The 11,091-nt window shown below is 36.6% G+C and overlaps 1 protein-coding gene across 4 annotated transcripts in view; it reads right to left on the bottom strand.

The window, feature by feature from the left end:
• LOC131839875 (small ribosomal subunit protein mS35) overlaps positions 1-11,091 on the bottom strand; it is a 64,242-nt gene that overhangs the window by 11,469 nt on the left and 41,682 nt on the right. For 3 of the 4 annotated variants that reach the window (XM_059187604.1, XM_059187602.1, XM_059187605.1), the window contains one exon: positions 2,722-8,402. The exons of the other annotated variant lie outside the window; for it this stretch is intronic. In XM_059187604.1, coding sequence (XP_059043587.1) covers positions 8,133-8,402 — 270 coding nt within the window. In that variant the 3' untranslated portion in view covers positions 2,722-8,132. Of the gene's footprint in view, positions 1-2,721; positions 8,403-11,091 lie in introns of those variants that run through there. 4 annotated transcript variants of the gene reach the window in all.

The following is an 11,091-nucleotide window of genomic DNA, read 5'->3' as shown; positions in this document are numbered from 1 at the left end:
AATTATTGTTCTCTCTTATGTTAAAACAAACTGTCCAGTGGCTTAAGAGGTGTTTCTGTTTCTTTCCCTAGTGTTGATACTATGTGGGGGAAAAATGCCTGTTTCTTTTTTTAATATAAGGAAGAAATATAAAAAATCTCTATCAGTGGAATATTAGCTACAAATAAAAATCTGATTTTAAAAATGTCATCAACTTACCCTTATTTACTAGTCATGATATTAAATATTAAATTTTATCAATTTCTTTACCAATTCATTAGGAAAAAAATTATTCATATTACATAGGGAGGATATAAAGACTTAAATTACCCTAAAATTATATTTCAATAAATAACTCAGGAAGCAGTCTTTAAAAATTATTTATACAATCTTTTAAAAGATTATTTTTCTTTAAAATATATGCAAGTTTTTAATTTACCTTATTTTATTTTTTACATACAAGCTTTTAAAGGTTTCCAAAAAACCAGGGGTGCTAGAAAAACATTTCTCTTCCTTGGGGTTTCTTAGAATTTGCTCATTTCCTAAAATTGGTAGTTTTATAAAAATGACCATAATTTGAGAAAACATATTTACATTTGTAAGAAACCAAACTCATACTCCTCTTCTTCAGCCACTATCTGTGACCATCAGATAAACTGAAGACATTTATTAGACTGCAGATGCAACCAGGCCAGTGTCAGCCAGGAAGCAAAAATCGCCGAGCCTAGAAACCATGTCCTTCCTGGAAGCCACAAGGACCAAAAGAGAACTTCTGAATAGAATTTAAAACTTTCTTAAGAAACAATAAAAGATTCTCAAGGCCAACAACCAGTCAACAACCAAGGCCAAGATTGTTAAACTCAATTGCAAAGTAATGATAATACTGAAATCCTCCCAACATTGTAACTAGCCAGACCTCTTTTAAAAAGTCTGTAACTGTCCAGTATTATGAAATACTTACCACTGTTGGGGAAGACATATGCAAAGAAAGAACTAAAGCATGTCACAATTAAGGGAACAGATTTATCCTACTTCTTAGTTGCCTATGTGTTTAAGCAACTTCTGAGTTATATAATTTTAAGTTTGATGTCAGCAGTCAATGTGTTATCAATGTAGCAAATATCCCTTAGACTTGGTTAAAGGATAAATATGATGTTCCTTGTATATATTGGCTCAATTAATATCTTAAAGGATGGGTAAAGATCCGATTAATGAAAAACAGTAGTTTAATTATTGCTAAAATTATAATGATCGTAACTGCTTTCTATCTGAGGCAGTTCTGTATTAATCTCACAGCTCTAAGATTTTGCCATTAGGTGTCAGTGCTACAGCCTATCTTCAGATCAGTTGCCTGGAGAAACCCAAACTGCAAAGGCTAGAGGGTACAGTGCTCTGTGAGACACCAAGTATAAATTTGGAGCGGGGAGGTCTGTCTGAAAAACCACCCTCAGGTTTGGTAATACACTAGAATAATTCACAGAACTCAAGGAAAGCTGTTATACTCATGGTTATGGTTTATCACAGAGAAAGGATATGGATTAAAGTCAGCCAAGGAAAGAAGCACATAGAATGAAGTCACAGAGGGTTCCAAAGTTATAGTTTCTGGTGTCTGCCCCTAGAGGCAAGATATGTTACTTTTCCTGCACCAGTGTATGGTAATATGCCCAGAGTACTGCCAGCCAGGGAAACCTGCCCAAACTTTAGCAGTTCAAAGATTTTATAGAGGCTCTATTGCATGGGTATGACCGAGTGATTGCCTGGGTGGTTGATCTCAGCTGCCAAGTGGACTGATCCCAGGTGACTTAATGCCCCTTCCTCTAAATCATGTGGTTTTGCCGGCATGGCTAAGACTGTCAGTTGTGGCCAGCCCCACCCTAAAATCCATTGTGACTGGCTCTCACCCTAAACAAAGATATTCCTATGAGGTATGACATAGATTACCTCCTAGAAGCTGCAAGCAAAGGCCAGACCTCCCTTGGGCCAGGTCAGATTTTTTTATTACACAGCATTACCTCCTCTGTTTTATCGATTATTATAGTATTATTTCAAAAGATGGATGACCCTAACCTACCATCTCTTTACATGTTCCCAAAGGATTTCTCCTCAACCTCTATTTTCAAAATGTTCCCTTCTTCAATACTGTTTCTGCATCTGAAATTCCTTAAACTCCATGAATCTCTAAGAAATATAACATTTCAATACACTTAAAGTATGCTTTTAATTTTTAATTTTAATTTTAATTTATTTTTTAATTTTTATTTTTTTAATAAAAAATTTTTTACTTTTATTATTTATTTATTTTTATTTTTTTAAAAAAGGTTTTATTTATTTATTTGACAGAGAGAGATCACAGGCAGGCAGAGATACAGGCGGGGGGGTCGGGGGTTGGGGGAGCAGGCTCCCTGCCAAGCGGAGAGCCCAATTCAGGACTCAATCCCAGGACCCTGAGATCATGACCTGAGCCAAAGGCAGCGGCTTAACCCACTGAGCCACCCAAGCACCCTAATTTACTATTTCTATGCAGTGGGTTACAATGTATCTCTCTTTTTGCAGTCAAGGTCATCTTATCATACTTAATAACATACAGATTCTTGAACTTGCTAATACTAAATCATACCTTCATTTCATATAAATCCTTTGGGTAACTGTTTTCAAATTCTTTTTTGGCTTTCATTTATGTTCTCTAATTCTGTTAGGCAAAGTAAGTTTTGGACAAGTAACAAACTCATTAATTCCAAGTAATTAAACTCAATAGAAAATAAAATTCTATTTTAATTAACTTAACCACTTACAACTTTGGAAGTGGTAGACATAATAGATAAAAATACTGAATTGACAGTTAAATTGAATGGAATGTTTCATAGGACAAGTCTTACTTTGTCATTTACTCCAATTAATTTCAAGGTCTTACACCTCATCTCTTTTCTGAGCTGCAGAAACTCTAACTGGGGAATCTAAAGAGATGAATACCAGTTAACCTCCATTTCCACTTTTCTGCAAGCATTGGCTTGGAGAAGTGAGCCCCAGAAAACAGAAAGAAGGATGCTAAGCAGAGTTGAATTAACATAAAGTGAGCCCAAAAGAGAGGAATGGAGCAAACTTTTCAGATTAGAAAAATACTTCCAAGAACCTGTTTCTAATCAGAATTGGCATCTGTAGAAAAGGCATTGGGTGGACAGTAGTTATGTAAAAAAAAAAAGCACTGAACTATATACAGGGAAGTAGATTCTGGACTTAGCCTCCTAAATAACCAAAGTCATTACAGCTGGTCCTGACTTATTTTGACTCACGATTTTTTGAATTTATAATGGTGTGAAAGCAGTAACATACTGAGGAAACCATACTTCAGATTTTGAATTTTGATCTTTTCCCAGACTAGTGATATATGATGATACATTTTCATGATACTGGGCAGCAGCAGCCAAAGCTCCTATCCAGCCATGTGATCCTAAGGGTAAACAACCTGTATAATGACAACCACTTTGTACCCATAAAACCATTCTTTAACTTTCAGTACAGTATTCAATAGACTTCATGAGATATTTAACACTTAATTATAAAATAGGCTCTGTGATAGATGATTCTGGCCAACTGTACGCTAATGTTAAGTGTTCTGAGCACGTTTAAGGTAGGTTGAACTAAGCTATGATGCTTGGTAGGTTAGGTGTATTAAATATATTTTCATCTTAAGATGGATTTATTGGGACATAACCCCATCCTAAGTTGAGGAAGATCTGGATTTAAAAGCAACCAATAGGTGCTAATTTGTATAAAAAGAAATAGGAGATAAAATAACAACATATGTATATACATGAATATTAAAGTGATGGCAGAAATAAAATTAAAATACTTTCAAACCAGAAGGAATCACACAGGTCGTCTAATCAGTTCTACTGCCACGCCATACAAATAAGAAAACTGCTGAATAATCATTGCCATGATGCATTAGTATGAGAAAATATTTTAAATGTGATGTGGCTTCTAGAGTTAACATGGTGGAGTAGTAAGGACCCTATGTTAGTCTTATCCCTGGAATTCAGCTAGATAGTTATCAAATCACTCTGAACACTTGCATTTTCAACCAGAGATCTGATAAAAGAAATGCTGCAATGCTACAAAGAGAAAAGTGGCCACTTCTTAGAAATATTGTCGTCTTTACTCTCTCTTTCTTCTTTTCTTTTCTGGACATAATAACAAGATGGAGAAACTTAATAACAAAAGAAAGAAGAACAGGAGTTAATATGGATATAAGTAAGATGTCTGAACTAGAACTTGAAACAATGATTATAAAGATACAAGTTGGGCTTGAAAAAAGCATTCAAGATACTAAAGAATCCCTTACTGTAGAAATAAAAGAACTAAAATACAGTCATGCCAAAATTAAAAATGCTATTACTGAGATGCGGTAAAAAATGGAGGCTCTGAAAGTGACAATAAATAAGGCACAGGAGAGTCAGTAATATAGAAGACAAAATAATGGAAAATAAGTAAGCCGAAGAGACACAACTACTTAATCACGAAGGAAAGCTTCCAGAAATCGGTGATTCCATAAAGCAAAATAATATCCAGATAATAGGAGTCCCAGAAGATGAAGGGGAAGGAGGGAGGGCAGAATGTTTATTTGAACAAATTACAGCTGGGAACTTCCCTAATCTAGGGAAGGAAATAGGCATTTAATCCAGGAGGGACAGAGACATCCCCCCAAAATCAATAAAAAGATCGAGGTAATGACAAATGGTTCTCTAACCCCTTACTCTCAGTTTGGAGTTGTGTTTGGACATACAATAAAGAAGCTTGCAAATTTCAGATAAAGAGAAAAACCTGAAAGCAGCTTAGGACAAGAGGTCCATAACCTACAATGGTAGAAACATAAAGCTGACAGCGGACTTGCCCAGAGACCTGGAAGGCCAGTAAGGACTGGCATGATATATTCAGGGTACCAAATGAGAAAAATATGCAACCAAGAATACTTTTATCCAGCAAGGTTGTCATTCAGAATAGAAGGAGAGATAAAGAGTTTCCAGGTTAGACAAAAACTAAAGGAATTTTTGACCACTACACTAGCCCTGTAAGAAATATTAAAGGGGATCCTTTGAGGGAAGAGAACCCAAAAGTAACAAACAGCAGAAAGGAACAGTGACAATCTACAGAAACAGTGACTTGACTGAAAATACAACGGTATAACTTCGTACGTAATTACTTTGAATGTAAATGGACTAAATGTTCCAATCAAAAGACACATGATATCAGAGTGGATAAAAAACAAGACCCATTGATATGCTGTCTATAAGAGACTCATTTTAGACCCAAAGATACCTCCAAATTGAGCATGAGGGGGTGGAGAACCATTTATCATGCTAATGAATATCAAAAGAAAGCTGGAGTAGCCATCCTTACATCAAACTAGACTTTTTAAACCAAAGACTATAATAGGAGATGAAAAAGGACACAGTATCATAATAAAAGGGTCTACCCAACAAGAAGATCTAACAACTGTAAATATTTATGCCCCTAACTTGGGAGCAGCCAATTATACAAACCAATTAATAAAATTAAAGAAACACACTGATAATAATACAATCATAGTTGGAGACTTCAACACCCCACTCACTGCAATGGACAGATCATCTAAGCAGATGAAAAGGGAAACAAGGGCTTTGAATGACACACCAGACCAGATGGACTTAAGAGATATATTTAGAGCATTTCATCTTAAAGCAACAGAATACACATTCTTCTTGAGTGTACATGGAACATTCCCCTGAACAGATCACATACTGCATCAAATATCAGGCCTCAACTGGTACAGAAAGACTGAGATCATACCATGCAAATTTTTAGACCACCATGCTTTAAAACCTGAACTCAATCACAAGAGAAAAATTGGAAGGAACACAAATACATGTTGGTTAAAGAGCACCTTATTAAAGAATCAATCAGGAAATTAGAGAAGAACTCAAAATATACACGGAAACAAATGTGAAAACAGGATAGTTCTGAACCTTTGGGATACAGCAAAGGTGGTCCTAAGAGGGAAGTATATAGTAACATAAGCCTTTCTCAAGAAATAAGAGAAGTAGGGTGCCTGGGTGGCTCAGTGGGTTAAACCCTCTGCCTTCGGCTTGGGTCATGATCACAGGGTCCTGGGATCGAGCCCCACATCAGGTTCTCTGCTCAGTGGGGAGTCTGCTTCCCCCTCTCTCTGCCTGCCTCTCTGCCTTCTTGTGATCTCACTCTCTCTCTCTGTCAAATAAATAAATAAAATCTTTAAAAAAAAAAAGAAAGAAAGAAAGAAAGAAAGAAAGAAAGAAACAAGAGAAGTCCCAAATACACAACCTAACCTTAGACCTAAAGGAGCTGGGAAAAGAGCAGCAAATAAAGCCAAAATCTACTACAAAGCTGTAATCAGCAACACAGCATGGTACTGGCACAAAAACAGACACATAGATCAATGGAACAGAACAGAGCAGATATGGACCCTCAACTCTATGGTCAACTAATCTTCAACAAAGCAGGAAAGAATGTCCAATGGAAAGAAGACAGTGTCTTCAACAAATGGTGCTGAAAAAATTAGACAGCCACATGCAGAAGAATGAAACCGGACCATTTCCTTACACCATCACAAAAACAGACTCAAAATGGATGAAAGACCTAAACATGAGATAGGAGTCTGTCAAAATCCTAGAAGAAAATATAGGCAGCAACCTTACCTCAGCTGCAACAACTTCTTGCTAGATATGTCTCCAAAGACAAGGGAAACAAAAGCAAAAATGTACTATTGAGACTTCATCAAGATAAAAAGCTTTTGCACAGCAAATAGCTGACAAAATTAAAAGGCAACCTATGGAATGGGAGAATATATTTGCAAATGGCTTATCAGATAAAGGGCCAGTATCTGGGGCACCTGGGTGGCTCGGTGGGTTAAAGCCTCTGCCTTCGGCTCAGGTCATGATCTCAGGGTCCTGGGATCGAGCCCCGCATCGGACTCTCTGCTCAGCGGGGAGCCTGCTTTCCCCTTTCTCTCTGCCTGCCTCTCTGCCTACTTGTGATCTCTGTCTGTCAAGTAAATAAAATTAAAAAAAAAAAAGGGGGCCAGTATCCAAAATCTATAAAGAAACTTATTAAAGTCAACACCCAAAAATCAAAAAATCCAGTCAAGAAATGGGCAGAAGACGCCAACAGACTTTACCCCAAAGAAAACATACAAATGGCTTGCAGACACAGCATGAGGGAAATACAAATCAAAACCATAATGAGAAACCATCTCACACCAGTCAAAATGGCTAAAATTAACAAGTCAGGAACAACAGATGTTGGTGAAGATGTGGAGAAAGGGGAACCCTCTTACACTGTTAGTAGGAATGCAAACTGGTGAGCCGCTCTGGAAAACAGTTTGGAGGTTCCTCAGAAAGTTGAAAACAGAGCTACCCTATGAACCAGCAACTGCATTACTGGGTATTTACCCCAAAGATACAAATGCAGTGATCCAAAGGGGCATCTCACCCCAATGTTTAGAGTAGCAACGTCCACCACAGCCAAAATATGGAAAGCGTCCAGATGTCCACTGACAGATGAATGGATAAAGATGAGGTATATATACACAGTAGTATTTTTATTCAGAAAGAATTAAATCTTATCATTTTCAACAATGTGGATAGAATTAGAGTATTATGCTAAGCAAAATAAGTAAGTCAGAGAAAGACAAATACCTTATGATTTCATTCATATGTGGAATTTAAGAAATAAAAGAGATGAACACAGGAGAAGGTAAGGAAAAATAAAATAAGATGAAAATTGACAGGAAGGCAAAATGTAAGAGACATTGAACTCTAGGAAACACACTGAGGGTTGCTGTAGGGGAGGTGGGTGGGGTGATGAGGTAACTGGGGGATGGGTATTAAAAAGGGAAACTGATGGAATGAGCACTGGGTATGTTATATGCAACTGATGAATCACTAAACTAATAATAATCACTAAGCCTCTGAAACTAATAAAAAAAATCTGAAATGTGTAAAAACGGTTTTTTTTTTTTAGCATTTTCAAATTTATATAAAGTGAGATAATTATAAAATTATATCATGGAGATTTTAAATCAAGGAGATTTTTAAAAATCATAAAATAAAAATTAAATCAAGGAGATTTTTCTAAATAAATCACATTAGATTTAATAGTTTCTTCACTGATTCTTTGTACTGAGAAAGGGTATTTTCATTGTCCCCTTCATTCTTAAGACTAACTACAGACTTTTTGTACTCTTCAACTTCTTTCGTAGCAAGGAGCTCTTCTTTATTTACATCCAGATTTTTCTCAGCAGCTTTGATTTGGAGAAGTGTTTCCAGAATATTTTTTTCAGAGGAGCTATTGTTCCATACATACTCTTCCATGTCTGCTTCAGTCTTATCTTTCTCCCATTCTTCAGTTTTCTGAAAGGAAAGAAATGAGTTCTGAAATCTGAGAAATACGATCCAAAAACAAAGTTTTGTTTTTGTTTTAGGGAAAGAGAATCTGCAAAATGTGGAGTCCCTATGGATACTTTGTATGTGAACTTCGACTTCCCTCCCTTACAGCACTGCTATCCACCTGCGCCAACTGTTTCAGGACCCCACACTCTATGATGTGACTACTACATTACCACTCACTAACTCTACAGAATTTATCTGGCTTGCAAATTCCACTCACAAAGCAACACTATTTCCCAAAAGAGACAGAAAACTCATTTTTTGCAGCTTTCTAATCCCTAAACTCTTAACACATCAACACTTCACATTTCTGAGGTTAATAATAAAGAGTTGAGAAAAGACTGTATTTATCTTTGTAACATGCCTGTGGGGATGACAAGGAATACCAATCATTACAATAAAATAAAAAATATAAAATACATGTGTAATACATGATTTTTAGTCCTAATGACTTCATATATTCTGGAATTTTATTTTGTTATTATCTTTATTTTCTATTCCTCTAAGGGAAACAATTTTTATTACTACTTGTTTTCTCTTTTCTTCTTTCTTTTTTTTTTTTTTTTAAAGATTTTATTTATTTATTTGACAGAGAGAGACACAGTGAGAGAGGGGAAGCAGGGGGGAGCGGGTGAGGGAAAAGCAGGCTTCCCTTGGAGCAGGGAGCCCAATACAGGGTTCAATCCCAGGACTCTGGGATCATGACCTGAGCTGAAGGCAGAGGCTTAACAACTGAACCACCCAGGCTCCCCACTAACATGTTTTTTCTTACAAAAGTTACTACTATGCTATCTTAGGGAACACTGTTAGGTTTTATAGTAATATAATTCAGATTCGTGATTTAGATGAAGATGTAACATTCTGTGAAAAATCAAGGAACGCAGCTGATAAATAATAAGCCCTGGTTCAATGAAGTGCTGAATGCCAGCCACATTCTTTTCAAACTAACATATTCTAACATAATATAACATATTAACAATATTTATTTCCAAAATAACATATTCTGAGCTATATACTATTATAGAATCATCCAATATTCTTAAAGCTTTTGAAGGTGGTAAACCCCGCAAATTAGAACATTTCTGAAGTATTAAAAGAAAGATTTGTAAGGCTGTCAAAATTATTTTATCTCTGAAAACTCCTCTTGAAAAAGACCCCAACTTGAGCAGACAGAGCTCCAAGTCTGTTCAGAATTAAGTGAGTACCAAGGAGTCGGTTTCCACTTCTGCCTCCCTCCTGTCCCCAACCTCACTATTCGAGTCCATGAAAAAAGAAAAAGCACAAGAGGGGTGCCTGGGTGGCTCAGTGGGTTAAAGCCTCTGCCTTCCGCTCAGGTCATGATCCCAGGGTCCTGGGGCATTAGGCTCTCTGCTCAGCAGGGAGCCTGCTTCCTCCTCTCTCTCTCTCTGTTTGCCTCTCTGCCTACTTGTGATCTCTGTCTATCAAATAAATAAAAGTTTTAAAAAATCTTAAGAAACAAAAAAGGAAAAGAGAAAAAGCACAGGAAATGCATCCCTCAAAAGGTAAAGAGGAGCCCCACCAACTGCAAATAGGCCCCTGGATATGCCATGGACTCAGCTAACCCCATTTGGGTTAACTGAAGGCAAGGAAAGAGTCTCCTCCACAAAGAACCACAAGAAAAAGAAATCCTGTTTATATCCTTCAAACTAAATAACCTTTCCTTCAAGATAAACCAATAGGATGTGGAGTGTCTCCCTGACCCTCAAATTCCTTAGCCAAAGGGGCTATACTCACAACTCCCTATATACTGTTTGCCCCACCTCCCTATCCTGAATTTATAGCTGAGGAAAACATCTCAACTAACATTCTAGAAACATATTATCTGGTTGAGAATTAACTCTACACTCCTTTTTTAATCTGGCTGTGATTCACCCCATAGGCTTGGCAAAGGGGCGGGGTGGGTGAATAATGTGAAACAACTTCTTGTATCCTGTGCATACAAGCCTGTTGCAAATAACTTCTAACAGCCAAACTCTGAATTTTACATTAAAAAGAAAACTGACAAAATCATCCTACCCTACCTACGTTTTACTGTAATATTTGGGGAAAAAATAAATGTCAGACCCTTAAAAAAAACAAATGCCCTAAATTAAATGTATCTTTGGTCCTATCTACTCTTAGAAGTGCTTTAAATGATGAAACAGTGTCATAGTTTCTTCATAATTCTAACTTACAAATGAGTATCCTTAAGATTTCAACAAATACATTATATAAAGCACTATGTAAAACAGTCAATCTACCTCTTACTTTTTAATAAAAATTCTAATCTACTTCATTCTTGACTGCTAGAAGACAATTAAGAGATGAACAACTTAAAAAATTATAACTTTCACCTAGTTTTATGTGGATTTTTTCACCTATTCTGAAATAGATACTTAAAGAGGTAACAAAAGTAAATTCACTATAATCTTCATCATTTCATTTATCTTCCGCTTATGTTTGGTGTGCACAATTCTAGGCTGCTTTGTCAAAGTGTTACAGTGTGCCATGCTATTGATTCCCTCGGCCCTCAGGTGGCCAGGAGACCCTGGAGCAGCGGTGCACAAGCACCCTCTTCCTTCACTGATCTCAGGAAAGACTTTTCTCTGTGCAGCGACACAAAAAAGGTTAGGAAATACTGCACTAAGGGATA

This window comes from Mustela lutreola, chromosome 8 (genome assembly GCF_030435805.1).
Source record: "Mustela lutreola isolate mMusLut2 chromosome 8, mMusLut2.pri, whole genome shotgun sequence".
Classification (NCBI taxonomy): Eukaryota; Metazoa; Chordata; class Mammalia; order Carnivora; family Mustelidae; genus Mustela; species Mustela lutreola.
The sequence above is the reverse complement of the archived record's forward strand: the minus strand, read 5'-3'. Positions and strand labels throughout refer to the sequence as shown.